We start from the raw sequence: 20,941 nt of genomic DNA on the forward strand, positions 1-20,941 counted from the left end.
GGTGTTGTGGTGGGTGCCTGCAGTCCCAGCTACTTGGGAGGCGGAGGCAGGAGAATCACTTGAGCCCAGGAATTGGAGGTTGCTGTGAGCTGTGATGCCATGGCACTCTACCCAGGGTGACAGCTTGAGGCTCTGTTTCAAAAAAAAAAGCTGGGTGGTGTGGCAGATGCCTGTAGTCCCAGCTACTTAGGAGGTGAAGGCAAAAGAATTGCTTAAGCCAAGAGTATAAGGTTGCTGTGAGCTGTGACTCCACAGCACTCTACTGAGGGTGACATAGGCTACAGTCACTTGAGGCTAGAGTGCCAGGGCATTAGGTCAGCTCACAGCAACCTCAAACTCCTGGGTTCAAGAGATCCTCCTGCCTCAGCCTCCTGAATAGCTGGACTACAGGTGTCCGCCACATTGCTAATTTTTCAATTTTTAGTAAAGACGGGGGTCTCACTCTTGCTGAGGCTGGTCTCGAACTCCTGAGCTTAAGCAATCCTCCCAGCTCAGCCTTCCTGAATGCTAGGATTACATACTTGAGCCACTGTGCCCAATTTCTTTCTTTTCATTAGTAGGCCTGTATTACCAAAAAATTGTGCTCGGGGCTGCGCCTGTGGCTCAGTCGGTAAGGCACAGGCCTCATATACCGAGGGTGGCGGGTTCAAACCCGGCCCGGCTGAACTGCAACCAAAAAATAGCTGGGTGTTGTGGCGGGCGCCTGTAGTCCCAGCTACTCGGGAGGCTGAGGCAAGAGAATTGCTTAAGCCCAGGAGTTGGAGGTTGCTGTGAGCTGTGTGATGCCACAGCACTCTACCGAGGGCCATAAAGTGAGACTCTGTCTCTACAAAAAAAAAAAAAAAAACAGAAAAAAAACCAATTGTGCTCAACTTAACTGTTTTTATATTTTGAATTTTGACCCTAAAAACTTGTGGAAATTTTTTTTTTTCTGTTGTCATGTAAGTACCCACAAAGTATCTTTGATTTTGCTTCCTGGACCACAAAGCCCAGTTTACTGACTTCTGTAGACAGAGCTTCTCTGAACAGCTTTGAGTTGGTCAGACTGTGCCTGATGCCCTGCGGCGCCCCCATGGGTGTGGTGGGTGCCCTTGCCCTCCTCAACAGCCTGTTCCCCCCCCCCCCCACCTCAGCTCAGCCTAATCACTTTGTCAGCCAAGCTGGGAACCATGATTATTAGAGATTGTTTTGCCCTCCCTTTGAACAGTGCCATACCCATGCAAACAAATGTTGATCTGCCCCTTCTCCCAGGTATCCCAGACACCCAGCTCTTTCTTCTGCCTTGCCTCTCTTTACCCTTATATGAATTATGGCAATGCTGCTGAAGGTTTTTGAGACATAGCCTCAAGCTGCTGCCCTGGGTAGAGTGCTGTGACATCACAGCTCACAGCAACCTTTAACTCCTGGGCTTAAGGAAGTCTCTTGCCTCAGCTTCCCAAGTAGCTGGGACTACAGGCGCCTGCCACAACGCCTGGCTAGGTTTTGGTTGTAGTTGTCATTGTTGTTTGGCAGGGTCGGGCTGGATTCAAACCTGCCAGCTCTGGTGTATGTGGCTGGCGCCTTAGCTGCTTGAGCTACAGGTGCCGAGCCAGTGCCGTTGAATTTGATCACCTCCCTTCCAACTTTTCCCCTCCATGGGTGCTGGGCTGGGCATCTTTCTAAAATAATCCTGACAGGCATCCTTCTATTTATTTATTTATCCTCGAACTCCTGGCCTCCCAAAGTGCTGGAACTATAGGCACAAGCCACTCCGCCCAGGCTTTAATGACTTCCCACCTCCCACTGTGGCAGGCACCTGTAGTCCAGACTCCTGCAGGCTGAAGGTTTTGCAGGCTTCCAGCACTCCAGCTGCAGGTAGAATACAGAACAGCCTCATGACATGGCAAGATTTAACACTAGAGAGTTTAGGGCCTAGGAATCAGCAGCTGAAGATCTGGAAACCACAGCTGTTTTTTCTAAGATCACTGTGAGCTATGCATTGCCAGGCATGATGAAGGAAGAGACACTTGGCCACCTCCCTGGCCACACATTGTAAAGCTGACCTCTTTCTTTCTCTGTGCTTTCACATACTTAGTGGTAACACACCAATGGTGTAGCTTACTGGTGTAAAGATGACTTTCCCTAAAGAAAGCTAATTTCTAGGGATAATGACAGAAGTGATAATAAAGTAAAGAAGTCTAAGAGAATGGTGGCTCCTGGTCAGAAACTAAGTTTTTAATAAATTAGAGCATTTCAAAATTAGGGGCAGTAAAATCTGCGACAGGAACACATCCCCCAGGAACTTTAAGTGGAAATGAAAACAATCAGTTTAGAAAGTGTGATAGCAAGGACAAAAAGGGCTTCCCAAGAGACAAATAAAACTTTAGCGAAGGCCAAAAGGTTTGTGTGATAAGGATGTACACAGGAAATGCAGGACTCAAACAAAAGTCTGACCAGAAGAGCTTATTTTAAAAGCTTTAAAGTGACAATACTCCTGGCATTTGTGGACTATAGGTTTTCACAGGATCACAAAAATTTTACTCAAAATTTACTGCATCTTACAGAAGCAATAATGCACTGTAGAGAGCTCTGCAAACTGAGGGATTTGGGAGCACTCGAGGACGATCTCTGCCAGGCCTCAAGTCTCTGTGGGACTCTTGGAACACTAGCACCCTCCTGCACCCTGGTTTCCCCTGTGCTTTGACTGCTGTGTGTCTTTCCTGACCTTATCTTTCCACTGGTGAGCTCCTGCTCAACCTTCACTCCATGTGAAAGGTCAGCTCCTCTGTGCAGCCTTCCTCTGCCCCCAGGGGCGATGTGTCTCATCTCTGGGCCCCTATTACAGGCCTGCTGAGTGTTTGCTTCCCCTACACCTCCCAACAGACAGACTGATCTTGCAGCTTTAAGCTGCAGGCACAGCTCCATGCAGGAGGCCACCACACAGCACCTGTGCAGCAGCCTCTCCTATGAAGCTGCACCAATCTGCTTCCCTGCACACTTGGGTAATTGCTAAATCAGTGTGAGATATTTCAATTAAAAGTCTGCTTTCTCGGGCAGCACCTGTGGCTCAAAGGAGTAAGGCGTTGGCCCCATATGCTGGAGGTGGTGGGTTCAAGCCCAGCCCTGGCCAAAAACTGCAAAAAAAAAAAGTAAAGTTTGCTTTCTCCTCGGTGCAGTGGCTCATGCCTGTAATCTCAGCACTTTGGGAGGCCAAAGGGAGTACTGCTTGAGGTTAGGCATCCAAGGCCAGTCTCAACAACAAGCAAGACCCTGTCTTTATAAAAAATACATGGTGGTGCCTGTAGCTCAGTGGGTACGGTGCCCGCTACATACACCAAGGCTGGTGGGTTCGAACCCAGCCTGGGCCAGCTAAACAACGACAACTGCCAACAAAAAGAAATAGCCAGGTGTTGTGGCGGGCACCTGTAGTTTCAGCTACTTGGGAGGCTGAAGCAAGAAAATCACTTAAGCCCAAGCGTTTGAGGTTGTTGTGAGCTCTGATGCTATGGCACTCTACTCAGGGTGACAGCTTGAGATTCTGTCCTCCCTCCCCCAAAAATAAATAAAATAAAATAAATAAAACTAAAAAATAAAGTAAATTAGCCAGATGTGGTGACACACATCTGCAGTCCCAGCTACTCAGGACGGTGAGGCAGGAGGATCATGTCAGCTCATGAGTCAGAGTTTATGAAGAAGTATGACTGTATCACTACATTCCAGCCTGGATGACACAGTGAGATCCCATTGCTTTAAAAATAAAAGGGCTGCTTTCTTGCGTTTACTAAGTGTTAGCAAAACCTATACAGCTGATTGCGGCTGATGTAGGGGCAGAGGCCATGCAGGACATGCGATATTGGGAACCTTGAAGCTAACCTCACTGAAATAAGTATGGCTGCTTTACTAATGGGAAGGCTTCATCAGAAGACCTTGAGTGTTAAAGATACTCCAAAAAAAAAAAAAAGAGAAAACTGCTCTTGAAGCCACAGGGCCTTAATGGCTTTTATAGCAATGTTTAGGGTTGTACGGACCTCCAAAAGCTCTAGGAAGCAGCCTAGCTAAAGAAGCTTCCATTCCACAGACCTGTTCTGCTCCTGCTAGGATAGTCTAGTCTAGTCTCATGTGAATGAATACCCTGTCTTGTCCTATGGTAAACTGTATACATTTATATATATATAAAACATCTTTCTTATTTATATATTGAAAAAAAAAAAAAACTCTCCAAACTATATACGATTGGGAAAAGGAAGAGAGTAATTAATAGATATTTAAAATTAGAGTTGAGCTGGAAAATCTGGATGGATGATGATTATATGGCTGAGCCAGAAACCAAACCAAACCAACCGTCTGAACTCTGGCTGGTTCCTCCTCAGGTCACCCACTGAGACCTGCTTCCCTCCCTCAGGTCCTCTCTGAAAGTTCTAGTCGTGTCTCCTGCTGTTCTTTCTGCTATCACCATAAGCTCCACTACCAACATTTCCTTCTACCCAGCCCCGCCATGACCTTGAAGAAGCTTTCTGATCTCTCCCTACCATACCGTGCCTTGATCTTGGTGGTAGCCACCCAGGTGTGCACACAGGTACAGTCATTGGCTCTCCGCTTAAGATGCATGCGTTTTACTTGATGCACTTTTTAAAAACAGCTCTGAATATTACAGAAAGACAGAGATGGCTATGAAACTTGTGTAATCCTGTTGTATCAGATATTTTTCTAGGTTAAATGGAAGCAAAAGGCTACAAAACCAAAGAATTATTGATTACAACTATGAAACACTGAAGCCGGTGTGGTGACTCACACCTGTAATCCTAGCACTGTGGGAGGCTGAGATGGACTGCTTGAGTTCAGGAGTTTGAGACCAGCCTGAGCAAGAACAAGACCCCATCTCTACTAAAAATACAAAAATTAGCCAGCTGTGGTGTGGGAGCCTATAGTCCCAGCTACTCAAGAGGATGAGGCAGGAGGATTGCTTGAACCTGGGGTTTGAGGGTGCTGTGAGCTATGATGATGCCACTGTATTCTAGCCTGGTTAATAAACAAGACTTGTTCTCAAAATAAAAAAATCAAAACAAAATAATTTATAAAAACAATAAATAACAGCCATATAATCATCATCCATCTACATTTTCAGCTTTTTTCCTAGGGTAGGTCAAGTGTAGATGTCCCATAATATGGCTATATTGTTTTTATGATAAAAACAGACACGATGTTCTGACGTATGAACGGTAGCAATCTGTTTCAGCAGAAACCCAATTATCTAACCCGTGAACGTGTGACACTTATGCTTGCCAAAATCTCATGTATGAACTTATGATATTTGTAGTCAACCCTTCTGAGGAAAATAATCTAACTTTAATGAATGGGAATGGCTCAGTGCTTGTAGATCAGTGAGTAGGGTGCTAGCCACATATACCGAAGCTGGCGGATTTGAGCCTGGCCCGGGCCTGCTAAACAATGACAACTGCAACCAAAAAATAGCCAGGCGTGGCTCAGCGCCTGTGGCTCAAGCGGCTAAGGCACCAGCCACATATACCTGAGCTGGTGGGTTCGAATCCAGCCCAGGCCCGCCAAACAACGACGGCTGCAACCAAAAAATAGCCAGGTGTTGTAGCAGGCTCCTCTAGTCCCAGCTATGTGGGAGGCAGAGACAGGAGACTTGCTTGAGCCCAGGAGTTGGAGATTGCCGTGAGCTGTGATGCCATAGCACTCTACCCAGGGTGACAACTTGAGGCTCTGTCTCGGAAAAAAAAAAAAAAAATAATAAATAAATACAAAAATAGCTGGGTGTTGTGGTGGGCTCCCTTGGAAGGCTGAGGCAAGAGAATCGCTGAAGCCCAAGAGTTGGAGGTTATGTGAGCTGTGATGCCATGGCATTCTACTGAGGGTGACATAGTAAGACTCTGTCCCAAAATTAAAAAAAAAAAAAGAAAATCAATGGGAAAACTGGATTAGATAGGAAACAGTTAGATATGAAAACTTAATACAGCAGAATCTCTGTGAGTTGACCCCCAAGGGAGTATAACAAACTGGTCAACACACAGACGTGGTCAACATAAGGAACCAGGCCTGCTGTGCCGACATGTACATGTGGTGCATGGCCATCTATGCAAATTAGGTCAACTTAAGGAGGTGGTCAACTATGGAGGGTCTACTGTACAGAGGTCACAATTATTGGAGTAGCAATTTCCTTAAGACCCAATTTACATAGAATTTGTAGATTAGATGTCAACCAAGTGAATGCAGTTGGGAGAAGGAGAGAAAAGTTTCTCATTTCAAAATGTTTGAAGAGGAATCCCTCCTGTTGAGTAACTTAGGGAGTTTCTGGATCCCTTTAAGGCACTAACACAGACTGAAAGCCTTGACCATTCACACCAACGCCCACTTCTGCTATTTATATTCCCACTCACCTGTTGCTGGCTTGGGGGGTGAGGCTGCCGTTCTGTTCAGGTGGGGTCTCTACAGGTTTGGCCTTGAAGTAATTGACAAGCCCCCCGAACACACTCTTAATGCTGTTGATGTGCTTCTGGCTGGTCTTCAGATCCTGGTCCATCTTATCCACCACCCTCTCTGTGCGTTCTAAGACTCCTCGCTGACGGACAAGTTCCTGGGGAAATCATAGAGGCAGTGGCACTACATCTTTTTATAATTCTCCTCCAAGCCGGTACACCTAGAAGACACTTCATAAACCCTCAGGAGCACATTCAGAGACAGATGCCGTCACAGGTGAAGGGCACACTGTCCTTTCTGACAACACACTTCTTGCCTTACCTCTACTTGCTTTCCTCAAGCAAGACCCTTTCCTGACAAGGGAAACAGAACCCCACCAAGATGGATGGGAGTGTGCCTGTGGGGCTCAGGGTCCAGGGCCTGAATGACAGCAAACTCGCTCTAGCCCCTCAACTGTGGGAACTCTCATGGACTTAGACCTGGTACTATCCTCTGCTTCTGGTTCTATACTCTTCTTATTCAGATATGGGAGTTTCCCATTGGGCCACCTTAGCCTTCCGGCCCTGGTCAAATGTTCTAGTTTATGGACTAGTATTAGTTCTGGGGCCCAGCCCATCCACAGTATCAGCTTTAGAACCTGTAGTAAGAGTAGCACTGTCACAGGGCCTTTTAATGGACTACTTTGTCTTCCTGTAATGTTCCTCAGCCACACCCCTATATAACTATGGTCTCCATTCCAAGGCCACTTCCTCAGAGAAGCCTTCCCTAAATATCTTCTCTAGAGCAGGACTTCTTCCAATAGCCCAGGCTGCTCCATCCTCTCCCTGCTTTTGTTTTCCTAGAGTCTTGCTTTGCTCACTGCTGAGTCTCAGTGCCTCACTTAGCAGCTGCTCACAGCAAATGTGCCCAGGGAATATGTGAGTGATACTGTGAGGGGGCTGGCCTGGACTTTATTCCTCCTAGGCTAATGGTTCTGCCTGTGGACACGAACACACCAGACAATAACACCATCACCTTCCTTCACCTCCCCTCAGGATTTACAGACAGCCATTCTGCCATGTCCCCTGGCGGTGAGCTGTTTCTCCAGCTACAAGGCTTTCGAGTTTTGTTTTTCCCACTCCATGAGGCAGCCTCTGCCCTTGCCTGTCTTCCTCTGCATCTTCTATCCATCCATCTCCCTTTGGCTTAGCAATCACGTTAACTATGCAAATGTCCTTTAGAGATGTTTTCATTTTTTTGAGACAGTCTATGTTGCCCTGGGTAGAGCACTGTGGCGTCACAGCTCACAGCAACCTCAAACTCTTGGGCTGAAGCAATTCTCTTGCCTCAGCCTCCCAAGTAACTGGGACTACAGGCACCCGCCACAACACCTGGCTATTTTTTGTTGCAGCTGTCATTGTTGTCTAGCTAGCCTGGGCTGGGTTTGAACCCGCCACCCTCGGTGTATGTGGCTGGTGCCATAACCACTGTACTATGGATGCTGCAAGAGATGTTTTTTCTTAATACCCAAAAACAGTCATGAAAAAACTTAAACACCTCGAAATCTGAAGGGCAGAAATGAAACTATATATGGTTGTTGGAGCCCATTTTAGACATTAATGACATAAAAGGTATCCGTGGAAGGTCTTCAGGGACTCAAGGTAGTAAGCAGCTAAAATTTTAAAACGTAACATATAGACAAAAAGCTGAAACATTGGTTGAATTTATTATGAAGCTTCGTTTAACTCTCATTAGAAATAAACTTAGAACCGTTCAACTTTATAGCTTTGAATCTTTATTTTTTTTTTGAAATAGAGCCTCAAGCTGTCACCCTGGGTAGAGTGCCATGGTGTCACAGCTCACAAAGCAATCTCCAATTCCTGGGCTTAAGCAATTCTCTTGTCTCAGCCTCCCAAGAAGCTGGGATTACAGGTGCCCGCCACAGGTGCCCAAGTATTTTTTAGTTGTAGTTGTCATTGTTGTTTGGCAGGCCCGGGCTGGATTCCAACCCACCAGCTCTGGTGTATGTGGCTGGTGCCTTAGCCACTTGAGCTATAGGCACCGAGACAGCTTTGAATCTTTATGTTCTTCAGCAGCTCATGAGACGCGACTGAACAAACATTGCTAAGTAAAAAAAAAATTTTCTGGACCATGCCCTTAAATATATTAAGAAAATATTGCAAGGGCTTATTTTCACAAGAAAAAAGAAAGAGCCACTAATGTATTAATACTTGGAGTTTCAGCAGGTGGACGTCTATAATCCCAGCACTCTGGGAGGCTGAGAATGGTGAATCGTCTGAGCTCAGGAGTTTGAGACTAGCCTGAGCAAGAGTGAGACCCTGTACCTACTAAAAACAGAAAAACTAATCAAGCATGGTAGTGCAGGCTTGTAGTCTCAGCTATTGGGGAGGTCAAGGCAAGAGGACTGCTTGAGCACAAAAGTTTGAATTTGCTGTAAACTATGATGTCATGACACTAGACCCAGGGTGACAGAGTGAGACTCTTATCTCAAAAAGAAAAAATCCAAACAAACAAAAAACCTTGGAATTTCTGCTTCTCAGAACACCTCAAGTCTATCATCTCATGTCCATACTGCTCTTTTCTGGAACCAGACAGAGCTGTAAGTTGGGATTAAAATGATTTTCTGCAGCAGACTCTCTTTTCTTCTTGAGACAAGGGTCTCAAGTAGGGTGCTGTGGTGTCACAGCTCACAGAACCTCAAACTCTTGGGCTTAAGCAATTCTCTTGCCTTAGCCTCTGAAGTAGCTGGGAATACAGGTGCCTGCCACAATGCCCTGCTATTTTTTGTTTGTTATAGCTGTCTGTGTTGTTTTAGCAAGCTAGGGCCAGGTTCGAACCTGCCAGCCTTAGTGTATGTGGCTGGCACCCTACCCACTGAGCTACAGGTGCTGCCCCATCCAGGTATTTTTTGAGTTGATACATTTCTAAGAGTCCAGTCCCCAGCTGTGGGTGACTAAATAGAGTCTGAAGCTGGAAAGACGCTCGGTGCAGTTGGGGCTGGGTGTGACCAAGGCTCTGCTGCCATACCAGGAGGGTGGTCCTCTGCATCTCTGACAGTGTACTCTTCCCATCACTCAGGCAACTTCTTACCTCAGCCTCCCCATCTCAATTTGGAGAGCTGCACAGTAACAAGTAGTTGACAAAACCTTCCCCAGTCTAAAGTGAGATCTTATTTTCTTCTATTTGTAAATGACACATTCTCTCAAACTCTCAAACAGTCTGTGTTACTATGCTCATCGACATCTGACTTAGACGTTTTGATGGACGCCCAGAGAAACACATGAGGTTGGCTTGCTGTACGTATGAGGCTGGAGGGCCAGAAGAGTTGAGTGCTGCTCTGCTTTCTGAAGTTTCTGTGTGCTGGAAGCTAGTGTTCACTGGCAGTCATGAGGCCAGCAAAGGAAGAAGAGTTTCTTCTGCTAAAATCCACCCACCACAGGCAGAGGAAATGACTGGACTCAATGTGCTTGTGACCAACAAGGAAGAAGGGACAGGTCGGCTAAGCATCAGCAGGAGCACCAGGAAAGAGAGTGCTGACAGTCTGCAAGGCCAGGCTGGGCAGGTGCCTGCAGCTCACTGTCACAAAGACAGGCCTCAAATGCTCCAAGTCGCGTCCCCATCCCCTAGAAGTAGAGCCATGGCATGTCTTCATCTGTCTCCAGGAGAATGAGGTCCCTGAAGGGACAGGATGGCTATGAGGATAGCAAGCTCCAGAAAGTGCCCTCAGTATAAAGAATGCACATGCCAAAGTGCTTACTTAGCTCCAGCGATTACTAAGCATTATGCGTGATTTCCCCCTACTTCCTTGAGCCCAAAAAGGAATTTTCAGAAATTAACCTGGAAAAAGAAGATGGTCAAAGGGGTTATGTTGGACTGGGGTACACTGCCAGGGGACGGACTACACAGAGAGGAGTTTCTCAATTTGTGGCTTGTGGCTTTTTGTCAGCTAGAAGGATCTCTGACAGTGCCGGGGAAGCAGGAGACAGACAAGCATGCTGTCAGGGTATGCACTGCATGGGTCATGTCCAAGGGCACCATGGGCCTTGCTGAGATCAGGGCATCCTTGCTGGCAGGTTCTCTTTGGAAACACACAATGACAGGGATGTAGCTCTGTGCCCACAGATGTCACTAGTCCTCACTCTCTACCAGACACATTCTAGGTGCTAGGGATCCAAGGTGAACAAAATAACCTAAAATCTCCATCCTGATGTCACTTATAGTCAAACAGAGGGCAAGATGAGTGAAGGTCAATCTGTTGGTTTTGGGCGGCGCCTGTGGCTCAGTTGGTAAGGCGCCGGCCCCATATACCGAGGGTGGTGGGTTCAAACCTGGCCCCGGCCAAACTGCAACCAAAAAATAGCCGGGTGTTGTGGCGGGCGCCTGTAGTCCCAGCTACTCAGGAGGCTGAGGCAAGAGAATCGCTTAAGCCCAGGAGTTAGAGGTTGCTGTGAGCTGTGTGAGGCCACAGCACTCTACCAAGGGCCATAAAGTGAGACTCTGTCTCTACAAAAAAAAAAAAAAAAATCTGTTGGTTTTTTTTTTTTTTTCATTTGTTGACAACACTGCGGTGCTGGGAATCTGAAGGAGGGCAGATGGGTCCTTGCTTCATGGAGCTTACAGTTTCGTGGGGGAAGCAGAGAGAAGCCCTCTCTCTCTCTCACACACACACACACGTGCACACTCACTACTCTGCACAGTCCCCACCTTACAGAGATTTTTGGCCTGGTTTAAGGGGGTCAAGGAAGCCCCCTGCTGAGGTCTGAGGAGAGACTCAAAAGTTGAAAAGTCAAGGAGGCTAGAGGCTGGGCCTGGGGCAGCTGCAGGAACTGAGAGTGAAAGTGGAACTGTGCGGTTAGGCGGATGGCTGGGGGTGAGGGTGGGGATCCTGGCAGGATCCAGCGGGGAACACCCAGTAGACAGGATGCCAAGGCCTTGGACAGGTGGCAGTGACCACAAGATCCCAACATATCTTGCAGATGGTCTCACAGCCTCCCTGATGAGTACCTCTAGGTTCCTGCACTTGCAATTAAACTCAGATATGGACTAATAAGCAGGTCAATTTGGCCTTGCTGAGCTGAATCTAGAAATCTATCTAATTTATCTCTCTTCGATCTCTCCACTTCCAAGCAGACACTCACACTCACACATGAGTGCTCATGGAGCACGCTCAGATCAGGGAGCATGCTCAGTCAGACCGGGGCTGCCTGACTGTAGCAGCTGGAGCACTGAGCAGGTCAGAAACGCAAGTGCACAAAAAACTGCTGTGTGCAATGGTGGAAGAGCTTGCTGGTGCCCTCAATGCCTGTGTGCAGGCTGACCTGGGGCTGAATAAAGGACTAACTCAGGACCCACTTCACACTGCAAAGAAAGGCTTGGCCCTTGCCTTTGGGATACCCTGTCTGATAAGAGTGTCCTTGTTTTCATGACCCCTTAGGCCAGGCCAGATAGTTTATGCTAACAGCAAGACTTTTGATAGGGGCCTTGGGCTATGTGGTATCAGCTCGACTTCTGAAGGGGTTGGAGACAAAACTCAGCCATGCTGGTGCCAGACCCCTGAAAAAATACTGGGCACCAGGCTTGAGTGGGCTTCCTTGGTTGGCAATACTGTGTGTTTGCTGTCACACATCATCACTGGAAGTAAGTGTTCTCCACGTGACCCCACTGGGAGGGCACAACTTCAAGCTCAATCCTGGTCTCCTCGGGACTCTGCCCTCTGTACCTTTTTCCTTTGATGATTTTAATCTGTATCCTTTTGCTATAATAAATCATCACTGTGAGTATAACAGTTCTCAGAGTACTCCTCATCAACCTCAGAACCTGAGCGTGGTCTTGTGGACTCCCTAACAAACCTGTAACTCTCATAACCAGGAGGAAGGCTGGAGAACAGTTTCTCAGCTTCCCACAGCATGTTATCTAGTTGGCAAAGGAAGCATCCTGGACATGTGGCCATCAGCATGAACGGATATGCTGGGAAGGGGCAGCAGTATAGACAGAGGCCACATCTGCCTGAACACTAACAATCATTCCTCACAAGGTGCCCTTTACAGCCAAGGAACCAGTAAATGTGCCTAGGAATCAATGGTCTATAACTCCATCACTGATAGTTTACTAAAAACGAATTAAAAGGCTAAATCCAGGCTGGGCACAGTGGCTTAGTGAGAAGGACTGCTTGAGCTCAGGAGTTTGAGACCAGCCCCAGTAAAAACAAGACCACGTCTCTCTCTCTTTTTTTTTGAGATAGTCGCACTATGTGGCCCTCAGTAGAGTGCCATGGCATCACAGCTCACAGCAACCTCAAGCTCTTGGGCTTAAGCAATTCTCTTGCCTCAGCCTCCTAACTAGCTGGGACTACAGGCGCCCGCCACAACGCCAGGTTATTTTTTTGTTGCAATTGTCATTGTTGTTTAGCTGGCCTGGTTGGGTTTGAACCCGCCAGCCTTGGTATATGTGGCTGGTGCCGCAACCACTGTGCTACGGGAGCCAAGCCAAGACCTCGTCTCTTCTAAAAACAGAAAAAATTAGCCAGCCACGGTGACAGGCTCTAGCAGTCTCAGCTACTCAGGAGACTGAGGGAGGAGGATCACTTGAGCCCAGGAGTTTGAGGTTGCTGTGAGCTGTGATCACGCCACAGCACACTAACCAGGTGAATGAGCAAGACTCTCCCTCAAACAAAACAAAATCCAGAATACTTCTAGTGGTGAAGACACTTTCCATGGATGTTGCTGCATCAGCCATTTGGGTTCTGGTCTAATGTTTATTGTTGGACCCCCCTCTGAAGTGAGCTCCTGGGCTCTAGAAAATTTCACCTCTTGGCTTGGCTGCTAAAGGGGAAGTAGAATCTCCTACACCAGGGTGGTGGAAAAGTGTATAAAACCATCCACACAGGGTTGCACAGGTAAGAGTAGAGTGAGAACAACAGTCTTGTTTTACAAAGCCTTTTTTGGGCTGGTCCGAAGGTAGCAAGTTACCTCTCTTGATTATTCACCGTCAGTTACAGATTGGACTCCTTGTTATACTCTTCCCCCCTTCTCACTGCTGCACTTGACTGGTCTTAAAAAAAATAAAACATAGAAGTCTTTTTTTTTTTTTTTGAGACAGTCTCAGTCTGTTGTCCTAGTTAGGTGCCACGGCATCATTATATTATAACTCACAGCAACCTTGGTCTCTTGGACTCAAGCAATCCGCTTGCCTCAGCCTCCCAAGTAGCTGGGACTATAGGTGCCCCCCACAACACCCGGCTAGTTTTTCTATTTTTAGTAGAGATGAAGTCTCACTCTTGTTCAGGCTGGTCTCAAACTCCTGAGCTCAAGCAAATCCACCTGCCTCGGTCTGCCATAGTGCTAGGATTATAGGCATGAGCCACCGCAGCAGGCCCAAAATGCTATTTATTTATTTTCTTAGAGACAGCTACAAAATGCTTAGCTTAGTGGTCTCACTCAGTCACTTAGGCTGGAGTGTAGTGTTGCTATCGTAGCTCTCTGTAACCTGGACTCAAGTGATCTTCCTGCCTCAGCCTCTTCAGTAGCTGGGACTCCAGATGCATGCCACCACACCCTACTAATTTAAAAAAATATTTTGTAGACACAGGGTCTTGCTGTGTTGCCCAGGCTGATCTCAAACTCTTTGCCTCAAATAATCCTCCTGCCTCTGCCTCCCAAAGTTTGTGAGCTACTAGCATACTCTTCTACAGTGGTAGCTGTGTCCAAGGCAGCTCAAGCCTTAAGCTGTTTCTAAGAACACCCAACCCCTCCCCCATCTGGACTCTATTTTCTTTTACTATTATTCTTTATTTCTTTTTTCCTTTTGCCATATACTCCTCTGCTTCAGTTTTAAAAATTAGAACTGGGGGGTGGCACCCGTAGCTCAGTGGGTAGGGCGCCAGCCACATACACCAAGGCTAGCAGGTTTGAACCTGGCCTGGGCCTGCTAAATAACAATGACAACTGCAACCAAAAAATAGCAGGTGTCAGGCAGGCGCCTATAGTCCCAGCTACTTGGGAGGCTGAAGCAAGAGAATCGCTTAAGCCCAGGAGTTTGAGATTGCTGTGAGCTGTGACGCCACAGCACGCTACTGAGGGCAACATAGCAAGACCCTATCTTAAAAAAACGAAACAAAACAAAAAAAACTAGAATTGGGGCCCGGCGTGGTGGATCACACCTGTAATCCTAGTACTCTGGGAGGCCCAGAGTGGCCTGGTGGATTGCTTGAGGTCAGGAGTTTAAGACCAGCCTGAGCAAGAGTGAGACCCCGTCTCTAAAGACTAGTCAGGTCTTGTGCTGGGTGCCTGTAGTCACAGCTACTCAGAAGGCTGAGGCAAGGGCACCACGTGAGTCCAAGAGTATGAGGTTGCTGTGAGCTTTGATGCCAAGACACTCTATTGAGGGCAACAAAGTGAGACTTTGTCTCAAAAAAATAAAAATTAGAACTGGATCATAGCTCCACCCTGCTTATTATTCTTTTACCTGTACTCTTCATTCCTTTCTCCCTTCTATTTTTTAAAAAGCTGCCATTTCTAAAACATTAATTTTTAACGTTATAAACCCAGGTTTTATCTCCATCCACAATCTTATAGAGAATCACCCAAGAAACACAACAAAAAGCATCTCTTTATATATATCATGAAACAACTTTCATCCTATTAAGAAAGCTGCAGACCATAATGTGTAGAAGACTTTACTTACTCCCCCGAAAAAAGATACAACCCTCCACTGCTAAATCTGACTGGCTTAAAAAATAAGAAGAAAAAAACCAAAGTCTTTGTCCACAGAGTATCTCCACAAGGACCCTGAAGGAGCAGATGGTAACTGGTTGCCTGAGGGGCAGAGGGAGGAGGGAGATCAGGGGTAGGAGAATACAATATATCCTTCTGTGGTTTTTTTTTGTGTGTGTGTGTTTTCTTTTTTGGAGATAGGATCTTACTTTGTTGCGCCAGGTAGAGTGCAGTGGCTTGATCGTCATTAACTGCAAACTCAAACTCCCAGGCTCAAGTGATTCTCCTCCGTCAACATCCCGAGTAGCTGGGACTACAGGCACCCACCACCACGTCTAATTTTCTTATTTTATTTTTTGTACAGATGGGGTCTCACTATGTTGCTCACTAGTCTCCAACTCCTGGCCTCAAGCAATTCTCCTACCTTAGCCTCCCAAAGTGTTAGGATTGCAGATGTGAGCCACTGCACCTGGCCCTTTTTGTGTTTTGAATTTTGAACCATGTGACAGGAATCTCTCTTCACACAAAAATTTAACCTCGGGAAAAGAAAACCAAGAAAAAAAATCACACTTACCAAATAGAAGAGCTGATGAGTAGTCCACACTTCTCTGTATATTTCTGTAAAGTGCTTACCAGGTCAGTTGGGCCGGACCCACCCTTTTCTCCTCTGTTCTCTGGTGGTCATGACTTACCGTCAGAGCCTTTGAGAGAAACAAACCTTGCCAGGTTTCACATTAGGACAAGGGTAGTTCTCCTTTACTAGAGATGATTAAGTAATTTTCCTACTCCTGCCAACCTAGTAGTATTTGTAAACTCCTGATCTTTAATATGAATCTCTTACGTTTTAACATGTTTCACAATACTAAGTATCCAGCAGGCACCATCCAAGTTGTTCAGCTAGAAGGTCTGTCAGGAGCCACACTGAGGGCAGAAGAGCTCACCTACCCCCTTATCCCCATCCCAACACCAAAGGGGTTATTATAAGAGTGATCAGAGTGGCTGAAAGATAGCTTTAAAATGTGGGGTGGAGCAAAATAACTAAGAAAATGCCAGGAAGGCTATGTTAACTAGTGTGATGAAAATGTGTCAAAACGGTCTATGAAACCAGGGTATGGTGCCCCCTGATCACATTAACGTACACAGGTACAATTTAATTAAAAAAATAAATAAATAAAATGTGGGGTGTGGTGTGGGGGGGGTGCCGGTCCTGGAAAAGTTCAACATGTAACCACACTGATGAGAGAGACTGTCACTGGCCCAGTCATGGCCATACTGTACCCTGTAAGAGCAACGCCTGGCTTGGCCAGGCCAAGCCTCACAGGCCTGAGGTGCCTCTCTGCCTTTGGTCTCCCTGTCCCTGTTGCATAGAAAAAACCTCTGGGGACAGCCTGGGGCATGTAACCATAATCTGTACCAAACAATTCAGTGCTATTTTGTTTTTGCCTCTCTGGAGTTGTAAGACCAGACCTTTCCCTCTGAACTCCAAAGCCTCCTAAGCTACCCCCTCAGCCCCTTTCCTCTAACACATCTGGTCCATCACTTCTCTACTCAGGAGCCCAGGAATTCTTATGCTGGACCAATATCTTTGCATAGTCTCTTCTCTTCCCCGGGAACATCCCCCATTCTCACGCCTCTTGTCTACACCTCAGCCTTAAAAGCCAGATTCAAGTTCATCCCAGGCCACAATGACCTACTTGGTATCACTCTGATTTCCTACCTCATTTGTTCTCCCCGTTTCTAAAGATGTCTCTATAAACACTAGTCTTCTTAGTTGGTTTCCTTCCTCAATCAAATGACGCAATTGTCAGGGCCCTAAAACCTCAGGCAGTCCTCCCAAATCCAAGTCAAGAGTTTTCATTTAGACCGAAACACAGGAATCCAGTGGGTATGAGATGCAAAACTTCCTGGATGAGGCTGAAGGGGGGAAGATGGGTCAATGAGGGACACATAAAAAGGAAACAAAATACCCAAGAAAGAAGCAATGGAGATGTCTATGTGAGAAGTTAATCAAATACACCTCAGGTCAAGTCAGAATGAACAGTGCCAGAACAAGGTGTTAAGAAGGGACTCAAGTAGAGAGACGATTCTTTAGGTTCGACTATTACATTTCAAAGCTACAAAATGCTTAAGCTTAATTTCTCTTAGCTGATAATATCAGTAATCTATTACTATTTTTTTTTTTTGTAGAGACAGAGTCTCACTTTACCACCCTCGGTAGAGTGCCATGACGTCACAGGACTCACAGCAACCTCCAGCTCTTGGGCTTCCGTGATTCTCCTGCCTCAGCCTCCTGAGCAGCTGGGACTACAGGCGCCTGCCACAACGCCCGGCTATTGCTTTTTTTTTTTTTTTTTTTTTGGCCAGGGCTGGGTTTGAACGTGCCACCTCTGGCATATGGAGCTAGCGCCCTACTCTGTTGAGCCACAGGTGCCGCCCTCTATTACATTTTGTAAACCTTTTATTCTCTGCCCATCAACAAAACTGTTCCATTAGTAGACTGAAGAAAAAAGGACATGGTGTTATAATGAAGAATAATCCTCACTTAAGGTCCAACTTTCTTAAAATCTTCTACAGAAGGAAAGAACTGACAAAAATGAATTGGAGCAACAGACTGTCTCCACCCACCATCTAGAACTTTGGAAATGAAGGTAAGGCCCTAGACTCAACCAAACTCAAGTTCTGGCTGACTCAGCAACTGTCCTGGCAGACAATACCCCTACTGGGGAGGTGGAGAAGTTGTCAATCATGTGGCAAGAACTGGAAGACCATTTGCTCTGATGCTTCAGGGCATCACCTGACACCTGCATTCCCAGAGTCCTTACTTTTTCTGCTTCACTCTGAGAGGAGATGGCCAGAACACACCCTCCATATTTCCCTAACTCAGGCCTAGAATTTTTACTCACCTGGACAGAATATAGTCTAGAATGTACCTCTGGTCCTGGTGTGGTGGCTCATGCCTGTAATCCCAACACTCTGGGAGGCCGAGCTCACCTGGAGCTCAAGAGTTCCAGACCAGCCTGGGCAAGGATGAGACCCTGTCTCTACTAAAAATCGAAAAACTAGCCAGACGTTGTGGCAGGTGCCTGTAGTCCTGGCTATTTGGGAGGCTGAGGCAGGAGGATAGCTTGAACCTGGAATTTGAGGTTGCTGTTTGAGGTTTTACTCTAGCCTAGGGCAACAGAATGAGACGCCTTCTCAAAAAAAACAAACAACCCCCCCCCCCCAACTTACCTCTGTCTGACATGGGCATAAGGGGAAAAAAATTCAGTCCATAGCGGCGAACTGCCTCCTTCAAGCACTCCAGTTGCACATCTCTTTACACAGTTAACATAAGACTTAGTAACTTATCAAATCCCTGAAGTACAACAACCCACTCTAGGCAATTCCAGAATTTTCAAGAAAGATCATGAACATTTTTCGCCCCTACCTGAGAAAGCAGAGGCTGACCGGTCCAGACCAGCCCGCCCCAAGCTCACCTCGGAAGTGGCGACCCCGGCCTTCTCAGACTCGTACACGAGTGACAAGGACCTGCCGGTGCTGGCGACAGTAGCCTCGGCCCTGCGCAGCACCTCCTGCCGCAGGTACTGCTGCCTGTCCACGGGCTCTGCGGGCCCGTCGGAAGGGTCGCGGGCGTCCCTCCAGGGGGCCGGTTGGGTGCCCTCGTCCTCCACGTCGTCGTCGAATGGGTTGTAGCTTTTGGGGTAGGCCGACATGGTCTCGGTCTCGGAATTAAGAAGCAGCAGCACGTCGGCGGACCACCTAGAGTCTCCCCGCACCCGTCGGCCCCGCGGTCGCCCAGCGAGCTCCTTCCGTACGTCGTGCGCAGGCAGACCCGCCCCCGGCGCCTACCTACGCGCAGGGGCGCGAACACGTCTGCGCGCGCAACCGCAGTCTGCCGCTCGGTCTCCCTCCCTCCTGAGGCAGTGGGTCCGCCCCCCGCGGCCCCGCCCTACCCAGTGAAGGAAACAGAAAGGTCACGTGGCGGGGAAGCCGGATGCTGCTGCGCCTGCGCGGTGAGCTCTGGAGCGCGCGGGCCGGGTGCGGAGAGCCGGCGGGCTGCGCCGCGGCGCGCGCGATGATGGCGGCGGCCGCGGCCAGGGGAGGCGGCAGCGGTAGCTCCGGCTCCGGCTCCGGCTCCGGCTCCGGCTCCGGCTCCAGCTCCAGCGCCTCGCGGGGTTTCTACTTCAACACGGTCCTGTCACTGGCCCGCTCCTTGGCGGTACAGAGACCAGCATCCTTGGAGAAGGTGAGCTCGGCGGGCTCGGCCGCGGGCTGACAGGAGGAGGGGCCTGCGGCGACGAAGCGGAAAGGCAGGGCGAGGGTCTGTGGAGCCGGAGTCGGGGGTCGCGAGCTGCCTGTGACGGGAGGGGGCTTGTCAGGGGGCAGACGTGGCAAGGTGAGACTCGTGGGGGAACGGGGTTAGTGTAGAGAGGGGCCGTGGGGAGGGGTCGGCGGGGCAGGCGGGGGCGCTGCAGGTGGTGGGCGTGGGAGGGACGTGACCTACTGGCCGGGGAGCATCTTGTGACGTCGTCCGGGCTGGAACGTGGGCGCCAAAGCAGCGCATTGGGATGAGCGGGAGACCAGAAGTCGAAACCGGGGGCTCCGGTCCCTATTTTCCTTGGTTTTTATCCCGTGACCTTGGGGAGATGTCTTTCTTATAGGTTGCTTTGCTCTCTTCACCAGACTATGGTGGCGGGCAGGGGAAACGCTACGTGAAAGTGCTTTCCAAACTGAAAACCGACTGCGCATTGTTATTTTACAAGGCTGAGGGCGTTAGACTGGGTACAAGATTGTGCATTTGGAGAAGGGACTGTGGCAGGGAAGAGGGGGAGTGAACTGTCATTGCGCAGCTAAGTGAACTCAGGATTGCTTCAAAAGAGAAAAGAGAACGGGTGTCAGAGGAATCCTTATCTTGGAAGAAAGGTGAAAGGCAGTTCAAAGGTATGCCTGGGATCATGGAAAGAACACAGATTTTAGAACCACGACTAAAATTTGGTTTGGGGGCTCTGGTGATGGGAGAAAATGAAAAGCTGTTTTAGGCTCTTTGACAGAGCAAGTGGCCTGGTCTTTAGTTTTGAAGATTCTCAAATTTGATTTTATCACTTACCTGCTGGGTGAGTGGGTCCTGGCAGATTGATATCAACCTGACTTCTGGTGAAAGGAGGAGTACCGTTGACCCGGCACGGTGGCTCATGCCTGTAATCTTAGCACTCTGGGAGACCAAGGCAGGGGAATCACTAGAGCTCAGGTAGTTTGAGAGCAGCCTGAGCAAGGGCAAGACCCATCTCTACTAAAAATAGAAAAGTTAGCCAGGTGTGTGGCCGGCATCTGTAGTCCCAGCTACTCAGGAGGCTGAGACAGGTGGAGCAGTTGAACCCAGGAGTTTGAGGTTGCTGTGAGCTAGGCTGATGCCACGGCACTGTACCCTGGGCAATAGAGTAAGACTCTGTTTTTATTTATTTTTTTGAGACAAAATCTCACTTTGTCACCCTTGGTAGAGTGCGGTGGCATCATAGCTCACAGCACCCTCAAACTCTTCAGTGCAAGTGATCCTCCTGCCTCAGCCTCCTGAGTAGCTGGGACTACAGGCACCCGCCACAACGCCTGGCTATTTTTTAGAGGTGGGGTCTTGCTCTTGCTCAGGCTCGTTGTGAACCCCTGGGCTCATGCAGTCCACCTGCCTCAGCCTCCTAGAGTGCTGGGATTACAAGTGTGATCCACTGTGCCTAGCAAGACTCTGTTTTTTTTTTTTTGTTTGTTTGTTTTAAAAACAAGTGGGAATACAATAGAATGGAAAAAATTGGCTGTGG

General features: G+C 48.0%; 2 protein-coding genes across 4 annotated transcripts in view; one reads left to right on the forward strand and one right to left on the reverse strand.

Moving 5' to 3' along the window:
* SNAP29 (synaptosome associated protein 29) overlaps window positions 1-18,989 on the reverse strand; it is a 30,018-nt gene extending 11,029 nt beyond the window's left edge. Inside the window, exons 1-2 of the mRNA XM_053587427.1 lie at window positions 18,608-18,989; window positions 6,381-6,577 (exon numbers count right to left, since the gene is read on the reverse strand). Coding sequence (XP_053443402.1) covers window positions 6,381-6,577; window positions 18,608-18,844 — 434 coding nt within the window. The 5' untranslated portion in view covers window positions 18,845-18,989. The remainder of the gene's footprint in view (window positions 1-6,380; window positions 6,578-18,607) is intronic.
* A 139-nt stretch (window positions 18,990-19,128) lies between these two features.
* Window positions 19,129-20,941, forward strand: part of PI4KA (phosphatidylinositol 4-kinase alpha) — a 138,494-nt gene continuing 136,681 nt past the window's right edge. Inside the window, exon 1 of one of the 3 annotated variants that reach the window (XM_053587410.1) lies at window positions 19,129-19,377. In XM_053587410.1, the coding sequence (XP_053443385.1) occupies window positions 19,207-19,377 (171 nt within the window). In that variant the 5' untranslated portion in view covers window positions 19,129-19,206. Of the gene's footprint in view, window positions 19,378-19,784; window positions 20,073-20,941 lie in introns of those variants that run through there. The other 2 variants (XM_053587407.1, XM_053587408.1) reach the window with 2 other exon arrangements.

Source organism: Nycticebus coucang, chromosome 4 (genome assembly GCF_027406575.1).
Source record: "Nycticebus coucang isolate mNycCou1 chromosome 4, mNycCou1.pri, whole genome shotgun sequence".
NCBI classification, from domain to species: Eukaryota; Metazoa; Chordata; class Mammalia; order Primates; family Lorisidae; genus Nycticebus; species Nycticebus coucang.